The following is a 24,023-nucleotide window of genomic DNA, read 5'->3' as shown; positions in this document are numbered from 1 at the left end:
GTATGCACACCCGTATCTATGTGTGCAGGTACGGGTGCGCGTTTAGATGTATGTGTGTGTGTGTCAGAAAGATATTTTGGTCTCGGGCAGTATAGAAGAAAGAGCCACTACTCATGGAGGAAGAGAACAAAACCAGTGGAGATGAAAACGGCAGCAGCGAAGAGCAGGAAGCCCCCCGCTCCCCCCGAGCGGCCCATAGTGACTTGGGTGGCCCATAGTGACGTCACACGTTGGCTTCCCCTGGCAATGACGGCTGCGCCCGCACCGAGGGGTCACTCTGCAGAAGGCAGCAGAGGTGGAAGGTGGCAGTGGGTGGCAGTGGGCGGCTGCAGTGGCTGCTGCAGGGTGTGTAGGATGGCAGAGCGGCGGGAAGGGCAGCGGCACGGCGCGTCCTGCGGAAAAGGGAAGAAAAATGAGCAAAAATCCATCGTGCTACGCATCAAGCTGACCGGGAGTGTCCAGCGGGCGTTGGAGCGCTGCCGGGCTCGCACGGTGAGGGGCACGGGCGGCCACTGGGCTCTGCTGGGTGGCACCGCGGTGCTGCAGGGGGTTCTGTGTTTCGGTGCACGTGTCCCCCCATTGCCGTGGGTACCTGCCGCAGCACCCACGGCGGTGGGTGCGCAGGTGCTGGGGGCTGCTGGGCAGGGCTGGACCCCGCTTGTGGGGTTCCGGGGTGCAGCTGTCGCGGCGCAGGGCAGCCCGCGGAGGGCGGGCGCGCAGCACCCGGCGAGCGCTGGCGGTGGTTTGGCGTTCTGCACGCTTTGACACTTGGTGAGCTTTCAGGAACGCTCCGGCGTGCCTCCGGGCTGGAATTACTGAGTTTGTCGTTGTTTCTGGCAGCGTTTGGGAGGGCGGCCGTGCTGTCACGGCGGGCGGGCAGTGACGGGCATTCCTGCCCGGCTGCCGAAGGCTTGGAGCCAGCGTGCGGCCGTGCCGGCGTTAGAAGTGACTCGGGTATTTGGTACTTGCAGTTGTAGCTGCGTTCCGTGGTGCCGGCATCCCTACAGCTCATTTAGAGTCGTTAGTTCAGGACTAACGAGTTCGGTGCTCCGAGGAAAGGATGCCTTCCCACAGCCGGTGGGATGCAGGTGGGACTCGGGTCTCGGAGGGACGATTCTGCGGATAGATTGAGTTTGTCTCTGAATTGTATGTAGACATAGGTGAATTTTTTTTCTTTATGCAAATTTCCTGCTGCTGCCATCAATTAAGAATGATCTGAGCAGCCACTCTTGTCTTTTTAGTGTGGATCTAGAAAAAAGGCTTTCTGCATCTCCGTTAGCCTAGAGAGATGCATTTGATGTCAATGGCAAGACTTCCTGCATGCTTCTGTTAAAATAATGCAAATTCTGTAGGCTAAGCAAGCAATTACTCAGTTTCCAGAACTGGAGAATAACTCTTCTGCGGTAGCTTCTGGCACCACCTTTTTCTCATGTCACCTGTGACAGAGTCAATCAGTGGATTCACTAAAGATAGGGGTTTTTAACATTTTTCTTAAACAAGGAAGAAGGAGGGTGATGGTGCAGGTGCTGAAGCACTGTGAGAAGGCAGCTGTGAAGTAAAGCAGAGAGAAAATGTGGAACGGAAGGGTTTGAAAAAAAAAAGCCAGTCACAACAGAGCAGAAAATTTGGTCAAACCTGATGGGGAAAACGGTGGGGTGTTCACCTGTCTGTGCCTTAGGTGCGTCTTAGCTCGGGCTTTTCCTCTTCACTGTCTGTGTTCTCCTGATGCTCTTTCCTGCCCGTGCAAGAGAAGCACATGTGGGTGGTACTGATAGCATCGCAAGGATGCTGGGACTTTCAGGTGTGAGTTGGTGTTATTTACCACTTTGTAAATCCCTGTCCATCACAACTTACCTGTGTTACCTTACGGAACAGACAAGTGATACTCTTCGAGTGTTTGTCAGTAGTAGGCTTAGCTAGAAGGTAGCAGCTCAGACGGGTATTAAGGCCTGAGCTGGGTGTTGGCTGAAACGGGGTCGCTTGCCCGAAGGCTGCCGAGTGGCCAGGGGGCAGCGGGAAGAGCAGTGAGGCTGCAGTGTTGGGTGGGATGGACGGGGGGGCTGGCACAAGGCTCAGCACGGCTGTCCCTGTGGATGTGTCTGCTGGTGGTGGAGAGAGTATTTTGCCTGACGGGCTTCTCGGGAAAATGGGGAAGGAAGTATGTGCAAGGGCAAACGTGTTTGGGCACGTGGGGAGAAAACTGATGCCCTACCTGTATGGCTAGTGCCTATTATGGGAAGTATGTAGGCTGCGGAGTTGCCAGCTCAGCCCGGTTAGTGAACGTGTTTGAAGTTGGGCAATGTTAGGGGAAAGATGCTGGTTCTTTTCGTTAGGATGGTGCCTAAAGGTGGGGAAGAGGTCGTTGTGAACTGTGTTCCTGTACACTTGCTTTCAAGGTGGCCTCTTCCTTCGTCTGGACATGAGCGAGGTGAGCCTTTGGGGGAGGTATGCAAAAACGCGGCTTCTCTCCAGAGCTTCCTCATCTCTCATTGTCCAGTTCAGTTGGCCAAAAATCCTTGAACTGCCTATTGAACTTTTCAGAACTGCATAATATAAATGTAGAGTGTAAAAACAGGGCTGTTTAGTCGGAACAGGAGGCTTATTTGCAAAAATTGCTGAGTCTATAAACTACTGTAGTGTTATTTTGTCCTGCAAGATACAGGAAGAAATGGCAAATATGTCAACAGCAGGAAAACTTGGTCTTAGGAGTGTGAGAGGACAGTACTTTTTGCAAACCTAGGTGTTGTCAGCAAGTTTATCGGTTCCAGTCTTGCTTTCTCTAGGTTGCTGAACACGTGTCAGTATCCCAGGAATACTTTCTAGACTGCGAATTGCCGAGCCAGACCCCCGTGCTTTACAAGCATACCTCTGCTTGCCTGGTTTGTCAGGGGATGAGGTCATTTTTGCGAAGAAGCAAGGAGGGAGCCTTGAAATCTCTTCAGGCCAGAGCTGGTGGGTGGCATTTGGTAGAGGACAGTGCAGCAGGTCTGGGGTCTGCACTGCGCGGCTGGTCGCTGAAGCATCGGGGTGGCGTGCGACGTGGTGGTGAGAGGGGGCACATACAGCAGAAACCTCTGGTGAGCTGGAAAGTGGATGAAGAGCAGCAGCTCCTGCGCGCAAGTCTCACGTCATCATCCTGCAGTTCAGCCTGCTCTTTGCTGTTGCTGTAGCCGTGTTGGTGCACCCCAATATTGCCCAAGTGTGATACTGTGGGCTCGTGTTGGCTGGATGTTCGACTGTAACCTGCAGATCATTTTCTGTACAGCTGCTTCGCTGCGTTGGGCTGTTACTTCAAAGGAGGTACCTTGCACCACGTCTTTTGAAGGGTATTATATGCCTATTTTCAGACCTCCATTCCAGTTTTTCCAGACTGCTGTGAATTTTAACTCCATTCTCATGCGTTTTGTTCCTGCCAGCTTTGTATTACCTGCGGATTCAATAATTATTCAATTTTACTCCATAAATTTTTGGGCTTTCACTTTTGCATCGTAATACAGTTCCAGTACCTGAAGGGGCCTACAAGAAAGCTGAAGAATAACTTCTGATGAGGGCATGTAGTGACAGGACAATGGCTTTAAACTGAGAGGAGATTTAGATTAGATATAAGGAAGAAATTTTTTACACTGAGGGTGGTGAGGCACTGGACCAAGTTGCCCAGAGAAGCTGTGGCTGCCCCATCCCTGGAGGTGTTAAAGGCCAGGTTGGATGGGGCTTTGGGCAAACGTGATGTAGTAGGTGGTGTCCCTGCCCATGGCAGGGGGGTTGGAACGAGATGATCTTTGAGGTCTCTTCCAACCCAAACCATCCCATGATTCGATATCCAGTCACTGTCCCAAGCTGGTGAGCAGCTCTGCCAGTGCTGCTGATTAAAACATAAGCGGTAATGGAGTTGTTTCGTAGTAGCACTTTCTGCAAATGACATGGACATTTATGAAGACTGGCCAATCTCACAAGCAAAATATTGAGAGAAAGATTTCTAAGAGACTGTTGAATATTGCTTTTACATATCTTTCTTTGTCAGTTGTATGTAATATTCCAATAAGAATTCAAGCAAATTTCAGAAAAATAGCTTTTTAGGTTTACTGCCAGCAAATTTTATTTTCAGAATAAAGTAGTTGGATGGAAGTATTTTTTTTTTGTGCTTCAGTATTGTTTTGTATAGCACCACATTGAAAAATGTGCTTATGCCAATAAACCTTTTAGTGATTTATCGTATTTACATTTTTAAGCTCCAGCACAACGCAGCACATTCTGTAGTAAGTGTTAGTTAAGCCAAGAAAATCAAGTTCTATTACATCTGCCTAAACTTACAAAAACTATTTACATTTCACATTTATGCAAATAATTGCATCTAGAGCTAAGTAGAAGAGAAAGGCTTTTAGCACCTGTTGGAGTTAAAATTCATCTTTTACAGTTTAACAAGCTTTACTCTCCTAATTTGGCTGTTGCTTTTTTTTTCATTCTTGGAGCTGACTCCTGTATGTACCTCACTAGGACCGAATAAATCACAGAGTCGGGGTGAATTGCTCTCATTGGTTTTGCTAGCTGAGCTTCGGCCGTGTGATTGCACTCAGGCACTTGCAGTGAAGGTGAAGCACGTGCATATTAATTCCACTGAACAGGAAAGGATGGCTTGCTGCTGGAACGCGTTGCTGAGTTGGAGGCTGAGCGACTGTAGCTTTTCCAGGGCAGTTCCCACTGTGACGGACACGTAGCCAGCGCCGCTTTCAGAGGCAGAATTGTGCCAAACCCACCTTTTTAGTGACATGACTGAAATAATATATAAACTGTCAAAACACAATTTCCCATTCAAAATTATGATCCTAGTTAATCGCAAGCCAAGGAGCGTAGATCAAAGTTTTTACACAAACTGTTTTTTTTCCTTTTAGCTTGTTCGAACTCCCGAAGGTGATCGGCCAAACAAAGTGCATACGTCTAAATTCCGCACATCCAATGTTGGCAAAGATAATCCTCGGAGAAGTGTTGACTGTGTCCAGAAAATGGACTCAAGGTACGTTTTACCTAACGTTTTCTTTCATGGCAGATTTAAGTAGATTCTGTGGCTTTGAGCCTATAGCAAAAACCTTGAACAGAAGCGTGCTCCTAGTGATGAGCTGCAGTAGGAAATTAATTCCTAGCAATAGTGTGATTGCTTGCTAATTATAAATACTCGCTTTTACATAGATTTCTTTTTGGTTTTGCTCTTAAAAAAGTAACTTTTTGGGTGCTTTCTCACCTCTTAGTGCTATTTTTGAGAGCATTTGGAGTTAAGCATCATCCAGGCTAGACCAGATCCATTCTACAAAACCATATGTAGATGTGATTATGGCTGGCAGCATGCCAGCGTGCTGGCCATGATGGATAGTTGTCTTATGTTAAGACCCACATAAATCAGTGACATTTAATTATGGATAACATAATTGCATGACCATGGTGTTTCAGAACCCAAACGTAATACAGCAGTGCCTTGTCCTGGTCCTTGGAGTCAAAGTGAGCAGTGTTAACATCTTACCGAAAAGGCAAGAAAATACTGTGCTTTTACATGAAGTTTGCTTCAGCTTCTGGAATATTAGGTTCAGCGTAGTATCGATGGAGCCCAGTGGTGCTGAGTAACTGTTTGTCCCATTTGGTTAAGTAGGACACTGCTGGCAGAGTTCGTGTGTTGTTCTGGGAAGCTGGTAGCAAACAGGCACACCGGCACGTGTCTCCAAAAGGCGCTGCCCAGGCTCTGTCACAGGGGAGCTTCTGCCCTCAATTTAAAAGAGATTTGTCTAAATAGTGGCTTTGCGGAGCAATGCGGAAATGAGCTGATTTAATAGCTCTCTGCCTAACAGGAGATCTCTCGATACCCTCCTCCTCCTCCTCTTTCTCCCCTTGTGTTAGGTCTCCTGCTACAAGACAGCCTTTCAGTGAACTCACTTAACTGATGGGATTGGCAAAAAGCCCAATGGTTTAGTGGAGACCTGGGGGAGCCTGGGGAAGTGTGGGATTTTGGGGTTTGGTTTTTTTTTTTTATGAAACTGTATCTGAAAGGGGTCAGACAGTTGCCAAGACTGGCGCAAAGCAAGCGGCAGGAGGGCTTGTGGGGGTGAGAGGTCCTGCCTCTGCTCCTGGCTTGCCTCTCCCGAGCATCTCTGAGGGCACTTTCTCCTTTGGGAAGCAGCACCTTCAGTTAAATTGAATGGTATTTTTAAAGTAAGATAAATTTAAGCTGCTTTAGCTCTGAATAATTCTGAATAGCATGCCTAGGCAGTTTTAATGCAGTTTTGCTAATCTGCTTCAAAATCTAATTCAGACCAGCTTTCGCGAGGTCATTTGTAGCCAGCTCCTGGTTTGTACAAAGTGCCTGCAGAGTTGATGCAAAGCTTGTGTAGTGTTACACGCAGAGTTGTTTTAAAAAAACCTCAACCAACCAAACAAAAAAAAACCCAAAATGGAGAGGACCTCTCAGGGTATCTAATCTGATTTTGTGCTCAGGACAGGTTTAGCTTCAAAAATGGCTTGGATTTTGAAAATGCCCAGCCTGAGGAAGGGAATTACGCAACATCTCGGGGTGAAGAAGTACATAAAGGCAGTGACAGTCAAGGAAATGGGCAACAGGCAGAAGCTATGCTTTTAGATGGCAAGGAAGACCATTTTTCCTGTTGTAAATGCACTGATTTCGGAACAAGGAATCGACACGTAGCTGTAGGCTATGGACAAAACTGTAAATGTATGACCTTCAAATATTGGTATGTGGCTTGGTCCGGCTTTGTGACTTTCAGAAACAATGTAGTAAGTTGACACATGAGAAGAGAAGGCTCTGGGGTGATCTTATAGCAGCCTTCCAGTACCTGAAGGGGCTACAGGAAAGCTGGAGAGGGGCTTTGGACAAGGGTGTGTAGTGACAGGACATGGGACAATGGCTTTAAACTGAAAGAGGGGAGATTTAGATTAGATATAAGGAAGAAATTCTTCCCTCTGAGGATGGTGAGGCACTGGAACAGGTTGCCCAGAGAAGCTGTGGCTGCGCCATCCCTGGAAGTGTTCAAGGCCAGGTTGGATGAGGCTTTGGGCAACCTGGTGTAGTGGAGGGTTTCCCTGCCCATGGCAGGGGGGTTGGAACTAGATGATCTTTGAGATCCCTTCCAACCCAAACCATCCCATGGTCATATGATGCTTGACTTTTCTTCTTGGAGCCTTGATGGGCAGTTTTAGGATGGTTGCACTGTTTTGTGGTGGCAAAAGCCAGTGCCACGTCTCTGGTCAGAGCTGTTGCCATGGCTGTGTGCTCGTTATGAGCAGTGACGGTCCAGCTGGCTCAAACGAAGCTGCTGTCAGTCGCGGTGCCCTCCTGTCTGGGTGTAGAGCACTGCCAGGGCACGTTGGCACTGACCACAGTGGCCTGGACCCCTCCGGAAACACTCCTGCAGCCCAGTGCCACCCTGGCGCTGCCCGGCAAACCTCGCCACATTCCCTTCCCACGGGGTTTGCTCCAGGTGCCCCTTCTCCAACACGGAGAAGGCCGTGGGCCGCCTCGGGTGCAGGAGAGGAGATGTGCGGAGAGGAGAGCTGGGCGGCTGGCGGAAAGGCTGCGGGCAGGAGGACCTGCTGGCTGATACGGTGCCAGTGTGGCCGCCTGCGCTGTGCCCGTCGTGTCGCTGCCGCACTCGGAGTGCAGCCACCAGCGCTGCCCTGGGTCTGCCTCTCGCTACAGCTCCGTGAGGAAACTGAGGAAACGGAGACGATTGGGATGGGCAAAGACAACTTGAAATATATTCACACCCCAGCTGGCTGTCGGAACTGGAAAATGTTTTTCTTCACCTGTTAAGACAGGTTTTAAAGTTCCTGGTACAGCCGTACGTCTAAACCTGAACTAGTGCTCGGGCTCAGCGTTTCTCAATGTTTTTGTAGTCCCGGAGCCTCTCACCTCGGTCGTCTGGGAAGCAGAAAGGATGGAATTGCAGTGCCTGCAACAAGTGGCTCCTGTCAGATGAGCAGGGAGCGCGCAACCCAGGCAGAAGAGGAGTCGCGCGATCGAAGTGCCAAGTTTGTTAAGCCTGGCGGACCACGTTTAGGTATGGTTGTATTTCGTTTTCTACTAGATGTCTGTAAGTTTTCAAATTCAGTAATTCATCTTTCAGCGTATTCTTGGGAAAGATGCTGTGGTCAGAGGTCTCGGGTGTAGGTAGCTCACCCTCACCTTACAGATTTGCAGTATCCTGTCACTGCATTCCGGCATTAGCCACTTTTTTTCCCCAGAAAGCTGCCAGTCCTTCCTTGGTCCTGTATTGCTGGACTGGTGACCATTGAGGTGAGGGGTTTTACCACCCCTTGCACGTAAATTCTCTGGTTTAGTAGCTAATGTTTTGGTTTGGTAGCAGCACTTTCAAGTAACTAATACTGTGCTAAACTATTAACCTTAATTTGTAATCTAAAAAAATTGACGTTGAGGAAGTCTGATATACTAATTCCTAAGCTCAATGTGAAAAATTTTGCTTTTCACTCTTGCCAATGCTGAGTAAATTTCATTTATCTTATGTCTCAGTCATTAAAAAGCAACTGCTACCACAAGACCATGGATTTTTTTTTTTTTTTAAAAAAAAAGAAAGTTAAATTAAAGTAATGTTGGCATTTTCCCGTCAATTTCATCATTTTCCACAAAACCAAAAGCGTTTAGGTGGTATCATTCATTCCGAAACTGTTCTGAGTACAGTTCCCCTGAGGAGCCTGGGGCTGGCTGCAGGCAGATGCAAGGTGAGCATCCACCTCGCAGGCACGCAAGGGTGCAGGCAGTAATGGTCCTGCCCGTGGCAGCAAGCTGAACCAGGTACATGCATCCTCACCGAGTCAAACAGGATCTCCCTGGGCTTTGGCTGCAGCCCTCCCCCAGGGCGGACAGCCCTGACAATGATGGTGCAGCACTTGCTGTGCCTCAGCTTCGTGCAGAGCGTTTTAAGCCGGTGTCGTCGTGGCGTTTTGGAGAGACAAAGCTCAGCGTGTGTGGCCGTGACAGTAGGGCAGCTGGGCAGGGCTCAGTACCAGGACGTGGGCAGTTGGGACTGCGTCCCTCCCTGTTGTCCGAACTGCTCTGCAATGGCAGCATGAGAGCTGCTGCTTTCGTCTATTTCAGAACTTGTCCTTCAGGAAGTTCTATGTCACATGGAAATGGTCTGTGTGATTCTGGTCAGTTGTTTAAACAGAACCTCAGTAAGCACTTAACATGAAATAAATGGAGTCTGAAGACTGGCAGTGGGACCGTTAGGGTGCTGGAGGATGCTCTTGTTTCAGGCTGGTATCGAGGAAGCTCAGGTAGGACAGGTCTAGTTGCTGGGAGGGCACAAGGGTGACTTTGCAACTTGCTTCAAGCAGTACAAATTAGGAACTGGAGTTGTTAATCATCTTAATGCTTGGTTATGTTTCAGCTAGGTTTTTTTAAGTGATTCAGAGCCATGGCTTCAGGAGGTGTTCTGTCTGAAAGCTGCTTACGCTCTCTGCTGTGCTGGGGGAGTTGTGTGTCTACATTGAATTTAGTTCATCAAAACATTTGTCATGTTCAGTAACCACCAGGCGAGTTCCTGCTGTTCTGAAAAGGTACCGTGTGTGTTTGCGTGATGAGGCTTGTTCCTGGAAACCAGAAGGAAGCAGCCCAGGGAGCGTGCAGGGTAGAAAGGCTGTAAAGGTTTGACCTCCACTGCCAAACGGGAGCAAATTTTTGCAGTTCCTGAGGACAAGCAGTACACGAGCACAGCTCAGTTTCTGTGTGTCTGATAGACGAGAGGAAGCTCCAGATTTTCGTGACGACACTCATTAAGTCTCCCTCGTGTACCAAACAGGAGTGGTTGGTTTCAGAAAAATGCCTCGTTTCTGTCACATCCTCTGTCGGATTGCAGACAATGTTTACGACAATGATTTTCTGTAATATTCTGCTAAATCTTTTTTTTTTCTTTCTGTCCAATAGCCATTGCTATTTAAAAACAGAGTAGAGAAGTTTGGGCCTTTTTCTGGAAAACTGAGATTAAGGTTGAGTGGTGGTGGTTTTAAATTCTGGGTGCATTACTTGCATTGTTCCTCCAGTTGAGAAACATGTCTTTTGACAGAGTTTGATCCAAAATGCTGTGCAGGCCATGTTTTAAAACTTCTCTGGCCTTGGTCTCAAGAACTGTTAAGTTTTTGGTGTGTTGTTTGTGACAAACTTGGGCTTATTTAATAAGAGGGGAATATTTCAGTTTAACATGTGGTGTAACTTCTAACTCAAGTGATTAACACCAAGTGTTTGTAGTTTCTCTAAGCAGTGATGCAATGCACTGTGTAGAGTTGGTCTCCCTAGGCATTAGTAGAGCCTTTTAATTAGGTAGAAGCCCTTTGCATCACACTTTAGAGTACTCCTCTAAAAAAAAAGCCTAATTTTGGGTATTCAGTGCTTGAGCTTATAAAATAATAAAAGCACCATCTGTATAAATAACCAGTAAAGTCTTCCTAGAAGTATTATTCATTTACCAGCTTTTCTAATATTGGATACTTCTTTGTTAATGCCTAGCTGGATGTATCCTTACTGCCTGTATATTCTTACACATCTGGAAATGCTAACTAAATACCATTTCTGTAGTTTATCTGCTTAGTCAATTCCTTTAAATCAACACTTGTCTTCTCCTGACCTCCCATGTCACTCTTTTTTTTCCTTTTTTCTTTTTTTTTTTTCACCCTTACTTTAGGAAAAGCAGTACAGCTTAAAAGAGCAGCCCAAGACATCCCAAATGCTGTGCCCAAGAAGAGGTCAGCACCAACGGACCAGGCAGGCGGAACACCGAAGGCTCAGCAGCCCGTTTCTCGGCTGCCATACAGGGAGAGGGTGATTCACTTATTGGCACTGAGGAATTACAAAGAAACCGGAGTTACTTGCTCGCCTGCAGAGAGACTGGTATCAGCCAAAAGGACAGGAATTCCTTGGAATTAGTCCTTTATCAGGTGAGATCAACTGATGGAGACTGTTTTTTTTTTTTGAGGTTTTCTGTTTTGAGTTTTGCACCTCTGAACAGGTGTCAGGTGATGAAGTCTAAAGTAGCACTTTAGGTGTCAATAGTCCCAAAATTTTACTAGCTCATTTTAACTTTTTGAGTGCCCTTGGTGTTTGTCTTAAGGAAGATGTAACCCCATTGTATTTTCAAAGGTGCACAGCAAGGCATGCACATGACCTTCTCATGCAGTGGTTTGCTGTGACGACCCGTGGGCGCAAAACGAAGAGCGCGTTTGCGCCCGTGCCCCTCTCTTAACCTTTGAGCACCAAATCTGATTTTCAAAACGTAACTTGTTAGATGTTAGTTTTTTAGTAACTAACTAAAGTTAGTTACTTTTTCCCAATCGGTAAAACTTCGATATGGCGTAAGCCGGCAGGGACAGACGAATAACTCATCTTTGTACTAAATACGTGTTTAGCGCGAGTTCGGTTATCGCGTATGGCTGTTCAGTAGAAACCTGTAGTTTCTGTGGCTCAGACACTTGAGAAAGAAAAGCAATTCTTTTTATCCAGACAGATGATGACCCGCTGCGCTTATTAATGTGATGATGGAGAACGTGCACTGTTGCAGGCACAGTCCGTGCTCTCCATCCCAGTGTAGCTGTGTAAAAGAACAGAACAGCAGGTGTCCTCCTGAGGTTGAGCAACTCTGAATTCTTACGTGGAGATAGTGTTCTTCAGTTCTTAAAAAAGAAAAATAAATAAAAATGACAACTAGGCCTCTCAAAGTATTTCCTGGAGTGAAGATTAAAAGTTTTGGGATCGTTTGCCTTGATTCTCAGCGCTGTACTAAAGACAAAAACAGACATGTGGTACAGAGAGAGGTTTTCATAGAGTACGTTTCATACATGCTTTGCAGCAGTTTGGGATTTTTTCACATCTAAATTTCTACATTCCAAATTGACCATATGTTTTAAAATTGTTGCTTATTATGTGAGAGCTACTTTGATCTTCACATTTTAAAAAACCTGGAAAACTGGTACCTGATTTCGGTTTTGGCTTTGATTTAGCTTTGCAGTACCAATCTTATTTCTGTAGTTTGCATTTAGATATAATGAACATTTATTTTCCTTAAATGTCTGCCTGTAGGTAGCCAACCTGAATCCAAAGGATAATTCTTTCAGTCTGAAGGATTTTTGTTTAAAGAAATTCAGAAAGATTGGCCTGGATACAGTGAAACAGAGAAACGGTCATTGGAGTTAATACTTTCTAGGTAAGTTCGTCTCTAGGGGAAGGAAAACAACCATTTAAGAAACTTTTTCTGGGAAATGAATGCCTGTCTTCCCTGTAATGAAAGAATTGTAACATAGACATTTCTGCCTTGTAACCTGAAATGTTGGGTCATCCTTACAGAAAATTAAATCCATCTCAGAATGCCACCAGCACCAGCCATGTGGAACCTCCTGCAACTCCTAATAAAGATGTTCCATCAACATCTTCTAAGGTATTTTCTATTTCTTTTACATTATTTGCAGTGTATTAAGATTTATCACACTTTATATTGGTGGAAAAGCTGTGATGTGAAGCACTACTGTTGTTTTTAACACATGAAAAACTGATGCATTGATTTCTAATTGGATTTTTTTTTTTTAAAGATGTTGCACTGTCAAAGACTGAAAAAAAACCTTATTGTCACGTAGCTTAAGGGCTGCTATATTAATGTTCTGTGTTTCAGAGTGTTTACTAAAATAGTCAGAAAAATAAACAATTCCTATCTGCGCAGTATTTTGTAGATACACCTAGATCTGTGACAGAGACCACCCCTGTCATGTTCTAACAGCCAACACGTGGGCCTGATAGTGGACTGTCCATCCATAGCACGGAGACCTTGCAGGAGCCTAAACTCACCTGCAGAATTTAAAACTCACTGCTTGAGGCTTCTTGGTTACCATTATTGTCACACAACCCTCTGCTTTCTGGTTAAATAACACTGTTTTGTATCGCCACGTAACTTGTTTATCTGGGTGTGCAGGAAGGCTCTCTAAAGAGAAGACTGGATATATCCTGTTGCATGGTTGCACACCGTCAGGGTTCTTTGTGATACAGTAGTTGTGACACATAAACCATGCACAAACATCCTCGTTGCTGCTCTTTCAATATAAAGCTTAGGAAAGTCTGTTCCTGGCAATGCAAGAGGGCAGCTTGGAAACTCCATGTAAAAGGCATTACTTAAGGAAAAGTTTGATACTTCCTGTGACTAAAACCGAACTTCATAGAATCATGGAAGGGTTTGATTTGGAAGAGACCTTAAAGATCATCTGGTTCCAACCCCTTGCCACGGGCGGGGACATTTCCCACACTCAGTGCACGCATTGTACAGCCATAAGGCAGGAAGTAGGGAAAGTCTTTTGCCACCGAGATATTTACGTGTAAGTAGAGGAGGGAGGGCACACCTCTGCTTTTCCCTAACTTCCATGTCAGAACATGAAATGGTGCAGGTCTGGGACCTCTTTACACCTGCCTCTGGCCACATGGGATCTGAATTTGTTTCACCAGGGGGCACAGAGCCGTGCCTGTCACTCCTGGTCCAAACTGCTGCTGGTACATCAACGTGAGCAGGGTATGCTTGCTAGAGAAGAGGGTGTGAACCAGCTTTTCAGCTGGAAAACAGCTGGAATGACAACTGCAGCAAAACTGGGGGCTCCACCTGTTCTTACCAGCTTTGCACCTCCCACGCTCTGGGAAGCGCGCTGCCGAGTGCTGCTCGGGGCCTCTGCAGCACAGTGGCGTGGCTGTGCGACAGCACGAGCTGGCTCCTGACCTGCCATGTCCCGATGGAAATCGGTGCCGAACAATGCCAACCTGGCCTCCTCGTTTGGTGAAGCTTCCCATAGAGCTGCTCAAGTCTATCTCCCAAAGCCTTTTAGCTGCAGAGTGGAAGAACAACTTGCTAAACCATAAGATTAGAAACTAAGAATGAAATAACGATGTGTTTAGCTGCAGTGCTGCCTTGTTTGGCAGCTATTTTTAGATAAGAAAGATGTGTTTTCAACGACTTCCTGTTCAGAAATGCTTCTTTTTCAGAACGGGAGAAAAACTTACTTCTGCTAATTTTGTAAATTTTTTTTATTGTTATTACAGAAGCACGATTTGGATTCCAATTTTACTGATCCTCTGTCCAAAAAGCCGAGGATATCTCGCTTATCCCCTCATGTGTCACCGTTGTTCCTTGGCCGCTCCTCTGCCTTCATCCACAACGCTGCTGCCACCGCTCCACCACGTCCCCCTGCTGCAGCTGCCACCACTCCTGCTCTGTCCCTGCATCCCCGCCCTCCTTCCCGCTCCCAGCCCTCCTCCAGCTGCCAGCTCCAGCTCCCCGAGCACCCCTGAGAAGCAGGGGACACAAACCCTGCCAACAGCCAGCTCCAGTGGGAACAGCAGCAGCATCCGCAGGGAGCAGCGGCAAAAATATGCCGCATGGGCTTGTTTGGGATTTCGAGTGGGGGTGAAGCGCGCCAGGTGCGAAGACCAGGAGCCTGAGGCGTTGCACCAAAAGCCCGTGGAGGCAGAGGGGCCTAAGGAAGAGGATGAAAGTGACACTGTGAGTGCGAGGGAGGAGGAGAAAGACATCAGAAATGAAGAAACTACTAAGCTGGAAAAATCCTCTGATTTGGATACAGGTGAAGATATTAATACGCTGCTTTTCCTAAATATTATATGGGTAACCCTGGTGAAAAGGCACTAGTAAAACCAGGGACTGGAAACACTAATGGTCTGTTTTTCACTTGCTGTATATTAAGTGCCTTGCCATTATCCCTGCTTCATACTCATGAAGACTCAATTGATTTTTTTCTCCTCCCGTTGTATTAATTGTAAGTGTTAGTTTAAAAAAAAAAAAGCACAAGAACAAACAGAAGCTGGACTGGTTCTGCTCGAACTTTAGCTAAAATTAGGTTCATTTTTAAGAATTCTGACTCTGTAGTACAAAAATCATTAGAACAAGAAATCTTAAATGGATTGCTGTTGGCAGAAATGATTACAGGGAAGAGCTAGATACTAGAAAAACACAAGGAGTGGCTTTTTTTTGTTTGCTTCATTTCCAGTGAACTGACAGTTCACTGAAACTTACTCCACTTTTCCAACAGCAAGTTTTAAAGTCTGAGTGCTGAAGATAAAAACCTGTCACACATGTATTGCATACTAGTTTACTGAAACAGTACATCAGACATAAACGATTTCATGGTGTATCACACAGGTTCGTCGACTCTGCCTTTTTGGAAAGTCTAAAACTTACATAAAACAGGCATGTTTATATATTAGAGTTTTGGTTTGAACTGTGCTGTAAGCTCCTCCATCCTAGCTGCAGAACTTAACGACTTCAAAAGATGTAGAAATGGTGTACACTTAAAATGGCTTTGAAAATCTAACAAACACACTGAATGCCCTGCCACCCCCCTCCTCTCCCCAAGAGGTAGGGCAGAGTGCAGTTCCTTTTGTTAAATCTGTTTACTTTCTAATTTCAGAGGTTCGACTGGCAAATTAGAAGTCAGGTTGAGCCCTTTCCTGTCACAGCCGGGGGCATCTTTTGGGTATGCAGGGTGCCCCTTTGAAGTGGTGTTGTGGTCTTTTCACATTTAACCTTGAACATACTACACAGTGCCAGCATGGCTTGGGATTGCTTTGGAAATATTCATGCTTGATTTTATAAACCTCTGAGCATCTTTCTCCAGAAACCAGTAATGAAATTCTGAACAGCTAGGGAAGGAAAAACCTGTTCCATGTTTCCAGTTTGTGCTTGTGCTGAAGCTTTCAAATGGGCCGAGCCATCTCAACAAACTCACTTGAATATTTGGAAATTAATTGCTCGCAGCAAAACTGTTGACATAAGTTGTGTTGTATATACTGTGACTATGAATGTTACTGTTTCTCTCAAATTTTGTTCCCACTTTTACACTTCTTCTTATACTCCTGCCATGCCAGGTAATAATTTTAATATTAAAACCAAAAGAACCGAGTAGCACATCACACGGGAGCTCTTTTCTGTCCCCATGACTTAAAGCTCAAATAACTTAGAGATTGGCAAGAATGGCTGAGCTTTAGCAAAATACTGTGTTTAAACAGTGGCAATGTAAGGTAATAATGAATATAAAGGATTTTATGTTTTTTAAGCTTACCACAAAACCCCAAATGAAAAGCAGAGAGAGATTACCAAGATACTGAGTGTTCCTTCCTGTTCCAGCTACTTTTCCTTATGGTGGCTATTTTCACATTTCTCCAAAAGACACGGGGCTCTTGAAATCTCCTTTAAAAAGAGAGATTAGCAATTAAGTATACTGAGCTTTCATAATGCCACTTAAGACGGCAAAAGAGCAATTTATAAGTGCAAAATAACGTTCAAACCCAATATTGCCACATTAATGAGGAGCGAGTCTTTGTTGCAGGTTATTGAAGCCGGAGTGCCAGAAAACCCGTACACAATGCTATTGACTTTCCTGCTTAGAGGAGTGCTGACATCAAAATCTGACTTTGGATATCTGTAATTGGGCAGGGAAGGAGGGACAAAAACATGGCATGAAAAAAACTTCCGCTTTCATACGCTATTTCTTGCTGGAACCTGGATGTTTAGATATGTGTGTGTATATATATTATATATATCTCAAGGCTGTTGTCTTTTGTGCAGCCACATCTGTTGCTGCATAACTTGAACTGCTGTGCAGATGCCACATCACGTCATCAAATAAGAAAATCTGACCTTGGGTTAATACTGTGGCAGCGCAGAACCTGTAGAATAAAGTAGCTGTGCCCTCTTTCTGAACCCAGTACTGCCCACTGTGAGAAGGTTGTGTAAGCTCTATTACTGACTTAGAGTAAGTTCTGTAAGTAATTTACTAAAACTCTGAAGGTTTTTTTCAAGCCCATCGGATTGGTATTGTTTGTCTATACTTAAAAATCTGTTTATTGCAAGTGTCAAAATTCTGCTTTTCTGTAGGAGTTAAAGAAACTGGCACCAGCCTCCACAAACCCTTCTTCATCAACAAGTGAACACCCAGACTACTTCAGGTGAGTAAAGTATGATTAAGAGTCTCTTGCCACTCATTGAAACAGTTGGAAAATCATCTATAAAAGCTCTCATTTGGCTGCAAAACTGAAAATTGACCAAAATGTAATTTTAGAATTACAAGTTCCTTTAATCGGCCCAGCTGCCTTATTTGAGTACCTGCAAGTTTTAAACTCCGAGGTTGTCCCTTAATTCTTGCCGGGGAAAAGAAGTGTTAAAAAGATTTTTATTATACTTTAGTAGAAGACTTTAAACATTTAATTTCATTCTTCTTCAAGAACACAATAAAAAAGGATATGAATGTGAATGGTTTTCCTTTAGAGGTGAGGCAATAGAGGAGGAAAGTTGAATACTAAAATACTGAATACATAACTTGAACATCTTTCCCGTTTTTTCACTGCTTAGTGGAGTCTAATCTGGGAAGGTGAGGAGGGAAGAGAGCAGATCTTTGTCCAGCGTTACAAAGCCCAAGGATGAACTAACAGGAGTTAACAGTCAAAGTTATTTCTAAACCTTTGATGTAAAATGGCCACTGACCAACTTGAAGCTACAGCAAAATATCCAATTTCACCATAGAATTGCAGACCGAAGAGATAGAGAAAAAACCTCCATTCAAATTTTAACTTTAGCTGCTTAATTTTGACTGCAAAGCAAGATAAAAATGCATTAAACTTGCATGTGAAAAGTTACGTATCTGCAATGAGTGGCATATTGCAGTCTGCAAAATTACAGAAGGACTTCTCAGTAAGTTTGGTTTTAGTTCCTTAACAAGTTGTCACCCATCAGATTAACATGCCCAAAAGCTAAAGTTTACCTGATATACAAAAAAGTTTTCTTCCTTGACCGTTATTAAAGAACTTGCTCTAAATTGGAATAGCTCTAGTACCAGATTGGGAGTAAAAACTTTAATGAAGAATTCTCTGTGAAAGGAGCAACCTCTGGAATAGGTTCTCTCAGATAATCTACTGGCCATGGTGTCCTGGAAAAAAATTAGGTCGTGCTGTTTCAGACATCTTTCTGATTATTACAGAAAGACTGAAACCTGAGAGCACTTGCAATCTGATGAAGTTTGAAGGACTTTGGTAGTTTATTCCATCTTCTCTTCCTGTTTTTAATTCATAGAATCTACATAATTCATTAGTATAATCACAGCTTTAGCATAAAGGTGCTTCCATCTTAACATAAAGATTACGAGAGTAAAGGAATTCAAGCTTTGTAAGCAAAGTTTCAGCAAAAGCTGGAAAAACAGAACAGAGTCACGTTTCTCCCCACTTCTACTCTCATTTCTTCCCTCTCCAGGCACTCCCACTGCGAGTGCTTTGCTGGCTCTTGTCCTGTGCTACGGCTCTTGCTGTGGGGTGCGACTGTGTGTGGGCCAGTACTCCACACCATTGCTTCACTGGTACCTCCCAAAGTGCTGAAGGGCATCTTTAGTTTTCTTTCAAAAACTGGTGCTCCAGTCGGGTGTGTCTGGCCTGGGGCACATCATGGACAAAAGTTGTTGTCTGTGTTGGTGCAGACTTCCAACGTGTTCATTTTTTGCTGCTTGTTAAAATTAATCTAAGGGTGATTTGAAAGATTGGTCCCAATGTGGAGGTACCTGTGTCACCCACAGAGAACCAGGTCTTCAGGCTCGTAGGACCAGAAGTATTGGTGTGACAGTGATGGGAAATGGTATCTATGACTCGCATCACCACTTCATCTTGGATTTAACGAGCTTGTTAAATCCGCGCACGTTGATTGGAGGGAGAGGGGAATGAAGGAAGTTTCGATCTCATCAGTGGCTTTGAGGCATTGATGGGCTTTCCTGTCCTTAGGAGGTGATGTGATGGGCTTTTGTAGTTTCAGACTTCTCTGCAGTTTGTTTTTGTTGCTATATTCCAACTGCCTCAGTTGAATGGACAGCAGTGGAACTGGTGTTCGCTAAAATACTCAAATTTTATCACTAACTAGGCTTTGCTGCTCTATAGGCACAAGTGTAGCCAAAAAACTAAAACTGCATCCAACTCTGTAAATGTAGTGCCTTCCAAAAATGTAATGAAAATTAGTTTTCAAAATTAAATGTTAATATATTTATAGATATTATAGTCCATTCATAGAAAGAGATTACAATCTAGTAGTTTCTCTGTTCATGTGTTTATTGGTCCTTCTCTATTTGAATGATTGCTAAGGTTTTCTAAGTATGCTACAATTATTATTTTTTTTTGTGCTGCTTCTGAATAAAAGCTCTAAAAAGGAAGATATTAGCAAATAACTGTCACAAAAATGAGGTCGATTTCTGTAATTACCTAAACACATTCTTTGGAGCAGGTCTGCTTACATGTAGAAGCAGTATCAGTCACATGGTTAGGTGACTTAGAGCTTGGGTGTCTACGCTTGACATTCACCCTGAAACATTCCTGGTGTAAAATTGCACGTGTGCTTATTTTTCCATTAGAAAATACGTAACTATCGTGTCGTACGAACAACGCCAGAATTACAAGGATGACTTCAATGCTGAGTACGATGAATACAAGACCTTGCATGCCCAAATGGAGACTTTCACCAGGACGTTCATGAAGCTTGAGGAACAACAGAAGCTTCTTTCTCCAGGGTCCAAAGAATATCAGGTAAAGAAGGAAAAACTGTGAAGATTGTGCTTCGTCTCCCTCTTAACCCTTCCAAAAGTCCACGTTTTCAGCACAGGCAGACTCTTCAGTGTATTTATCTAGCAAATTAGGGGTTTTAAAAGACTCGCCAGGTTCAATGTCTAAGACTACACAACCAGTCGCAGAGCTGGAGGCACCAGACTGGCGCAGGCTTTGCTGACCACCTCAGCACCCTGGCGAGGTGCGGGGGTGCTGTGGCACAGGCAGGGGAGAAGATCGGAAGCACATGGAAACCAGCAGCCATTATCCCAAGGCTTCCCTGACCCTCTTGTTTCCCGTGATTTTATACACTTAACGAAACCTGCAGCCACAACGTGTTCATCTTCCATGTGGCTGGTCCCAGCTAAGATTGTGGCAGAGAAGGATGTTAAAAACCTGATGTTTTGGCATTCCAGCCTGTACTCCTCTGACTTGGACATAGAAATTCCACATGCTCAGTACCATAATTCTTTACTTCTGTGTGCATGCTGAGGATTTTGGTTGCTTTTATTTAGTTTTTGGCCAGATAGCAAATGTATTTGTGAGCAGGAGGAGTATTTTATAATCCCTCGTACTGCTCAATCAGATGGAGGGAAACCTTGCAGAATTTGCAGACACACTCAGACCCTGCATGGGTTAGCTCTGATTTTTGTAGCTGGACAAAACCCTGCAGAAAGTTGTTGAGCCCTCGAACTCTCCCTGTTTGATGTGTCTGTGAACACACAGCAGCCTGGGCAACTTCTCAAAGGGACTCTTCGCACTCATACTCCTCTTGTTGCCTATTTACAGATCCAGTTGCAGATCTGGGGTGATCTGGGGAGTTGGTTTGTTTTTGCAACACAAGAGAGTGATAGCTCATGGATAAGAAAATATCTTGAGTGAAACTGAGTGTATTTTTAGTATTTTACATAAATTTGCATTTTCTGGTGGTAGCGAAATGTTCTTCATATTGTTGTCTTTTTTTTTTTTCTCTCAAGGCTTTTCACGAGGAAGTCTTGGAAGAGTACCGGAAGATGAAACAGGTATATGTAACACCAGATTGGTGGGAGACAGTAATCACTGAGATTGGCTCAAGGCTATTTTAAGCAAAGCACATGAAATACTGAACTCTGCAGAAATGTTTTCATGCCCTAATTTTCTTTTTACCGTATCTTTACAGTCCAGCTCCAACTACAGTGAACTGAAGCACAGAATCAAGTGCCTCTACAACAAGCTCTCTCATATTAAGAGACTAATCCAGGAATTCGACCAGCGACAAGCAGAGCTGAGGCACTAGTCTTCTGCTTCGGCCAAGACATCAATGAACCGAAGCTTATTTATTTAAAACTTTAGATTAGTTTTAAGATTTTAAAAATTAGTATAGAACTTTTACATTATGGATGTTTCATTATAGTACACAAGTTAACTGGTTTTCGTTGGTGGTGGTGTTGTTTATATGCATTTTTTAAGCTGCTCTTTAGGGTCCTTTTTTTTTTTTTCTTCAAGACTTTATGTTTGTGTTTGTTCATTAAAATATTTTTGTCAGTAGATACTGGGGTTCCAGCACCTTTACTATGAGGTTAAGCACATTTTAAGAAAATATTGTAGCAAACTGAAAGGCTTTAGGATAAATGTAAGACTGTTTTCTGACCTTTCTTTTCAATGCAGACTCTTTGCCTTAAATGGTAGAAGGTTGAGAAATTTGCACAAAATTTTTAAAAAAGCACACATTGTTTCGGAGGGTTAAAGAGGCGTCTATACGTGCTGTTTACAGCCCATTGTGTTACACCAGAAACTCACCCCTGCTGCTTAAACCCCTCATTGCAGTGATTGCCTTAAGGTGTTTGCTTGTGTATATTTAGTGTGGTTAAATTATTATCTGCACGGCTTCCCACTTTGCCGAGGCAGCTGGGAAAGCACTGCGTGGCCTACTGGTGTCTGGATGTCTGTGTGTGTACTGGGTGTGCGTGCAAGAACGTGTGGGTGTGGGCAGGTGTGATGGGGAAAAAGAAAAAAGCTGCTGCTCTGAGTAGGTCAAAAGCTCAGGTTAAAACGACTGACCAGTGTAGTTGTAGGTTTTTCCCATAAAATTTCTACTTCTGTTGTGGAAGATGAGAGCGTTTCCATTTCAATAGTTTGTCAGCTTTAATAATATTGAAGAAATGGACACTTTACAAAATGAGACAGATATATAGTTATTGGGCAAGATTATAAAGTTAAACATGTAGGTTACCTATTTATGTACTTCCATAAAGTATTTTTCGAAGACAGACGTGCAAAGAAGTTACTGCCTACATGAAATATGTATTTAAAGATTATTTTTTTCCTGGGTGCCAGGAGTATAACAAACAATAGACATATTTAATTATAAAATTAGTTGCCATACCCAGTCCATTGCCTCTGTTTTGAGTCTGGGTGGAAGGACTTCTGGGATCATGGAGACAGGGCTCTGGCAGTGCAGCGGGCAGCATCCGCACCGTTAGCTGCATTGGAAGCCATTCTGTGTTGACGTTCCTGTTTATTATGTACAGAAAGAGAAAGAAAAATAGAACATATCAAGTCTGGTTCAGTAATAGAAAACAACTTGCTCCCGGGGAGGAATTATTATTGCTTTTTACTTTTAGTCTAATTCATATTTAAACAGTTACTCCCAGGGAGCAAGCCATTTTCTAAAACTTAGAGTTTTAGGTTTGTTTTTTTTTTTTTTTTAAATTAGGTAACGCTAAAAATATTTCTTATAATAACTATGAAAACAAGAAGAATGTAAAAAGCGAGACACAAAATAACTGAAGACAGACAAAGACACTGCACACCTAACAAGTCTATCAAAATCTAGAAAGGATCTCTCTGATTGAAGCTTTATTATCGTGCCAGCCCAGTACTCTGCCCACCAACATCCCCTCCGACAGCAAAACAGCAGGTTCACGCGGCTGCATTACCCTTCTGCCTTCGCTGCTGCCCTCTGCTCTTTCTAAACGATATCACGGCAATAGCACCCACGCCCGCTCCGCTCCGGTTAACATCGGGGTTTTCTGCGGGCGCTCGTTTCGCCCGAGGACCTGTCCGCTCCTTCTTCTACAACCAGCCCAAACTCCAGGAGAAAGACACTGTTCCAGAAACCCAGCTCCCTGACCGCTGCGGAAGCGCTCGGAAGGCACGGGCTTTCTCAGCACCCGCCCAGAGCCACCGTCACCGACGGCATTTGGCTCATCGCCCTCACAGGTTTATTTCTCCTTTGTCGTGGCCTGGACAAAAAGTGAGCGTCACTTCTCTTGGCACCCTCAGGGAGAGCTGGCGACGCCTGTCACCCTTGCTTCTGGGCTTTCCCCCCCTCTACAACCACGCTTAGCTACGGCTGTTCAAAGATGGCCACTGCGCAGTCTCCCGGGCGATTTCAGTTATTACCGTCATTCTCCCGGAGATACAGGAGCGGCTCTTTTCTCTTTTTCCTTCCAAATTCTACTGTGTCTCTTGGTCCATGACTGACTCCCAGTTACTTCTCGGCTGTCATTGCTCCCGTTCCACAACGGGCTTGTACTACGACAACAAAGAAGAACTACGCATTGAGGGGTTTCTTTCCTTTCATTGCTACTATCGCTCTCTTTCCTTTTTGTTTCCCCTCTAGCTTTTAATCACCATTGGAAGAAAAAAACCTTACGACTTCAAAGAAATCAACCTTACCCCAGGACTAGTTGCAATGACTTAGTGCCGCTGATTCTCCACCGAGGAGCTGCTCTTTTCCACGTTTCTCGCTCGGGCGGCCCCTGGATCTCAGTACCTTCTCAACGGTTTCTTCTTCAGGGCAACATCGTCCTCTCTAGAGTTTCAATGCCCAGGCAGAAAACAAGGGAGCTCTGCTCCTCTCTACGCACCCTTGACTTTCACACCTGCACACAAAAAAAGAAAAAAAAAAAAAGAAAAATTGAAAAAAGCATTACAGCAGGGAACTAAAACACCCATCCAAAAAAACTTTACCGTCCCACCACAGTTACGTACTGTGAGGCCCATCGGCTTCACAAGCCCGTCCTCCTCCCTGCTGGGTCTCTAGTCAGACTCTCAGACTCCCCACACCTTTCCACTGCCATGGCCACAACTGTCGTCCCTGCATCGTGCATCGACAGCCAATTGCCACATTCCACAACACCGCTACCCCGGAACACTGTTCATTTATAATCATAAGTCTGGGACTAGGAGTGGATTCAGCTGCACCGAGACTCTCGAAGGACTTCAGAAAGCACGGGGGTCCGTTCTGAACCTCGTGACTCAATGGGAGGCCTCCCTCATCCTGTGTCCCTGATTCTCCCGCGAATCGTTCGGACCCAATTCTGGATCGATTGCCCGGAATCTCCGTATAAGTCGTATCTCCCGATCCCCGTGTAAATCATTTTAAGCTTAATTCTGACTCGACGACGTCCCTGTCGTA

The 24,023-nt window shown here is 44.7% G+C and overlaps 1 protein-coding gene across 1 annotated transcript; it reads left to right on the top strand.

The window, feature by feature from the left end:
* The first annotated feature begins 354 nt into the window (after positions 1–354).
* Positions 355–20,897, top strand: LOC104378369 (RNA polymerase II elongation factor ELL2-like). Its single transcript, XM_086615183.1, is given in 15 exon segments — positions 355–492; positions 4,890–5,011; positions 7,894–8,057; positions 10,695–10,861; positions 10,863–10,898; positions 10,900–10,947; positions 12,086–12,131; positions 12,134–12,209; positions 12,350–12,440; positions 13,493–13,719; positions 14,078–14,657; positions 16,926–16,996; positions 19,432–19,603; positions 20,599–20,643; positions 20,781–20,897. Coding segments are annotated over 15 exon segments (2,100 nt in total).
* The last annotated feature ends 3,126 nt before the right edge of the window (positions 20,898–24,023 follow it).

The sequence above is a fragment of the Tauraco erythrolophus genome, chromosome 7, assembly GCF_009769465.1.
Source record: "Tauraco erythrolophus isolate bTauEry1 chromosome 7, bTauEry1.pri, whole genome shotgun sequence".
Classification (NCBI taxonomy): domain Eukaryota; kingdom Metazoa; phylum Chordata; class Aves; order Musophagiformes; family Musophagidae; genus Tauraco; species Tauraco erythrolophus.
Note: the sequence above shows the minus strand (reverse complement) of the source record. Positions and strands in the feature narration are given on the sequence as shown.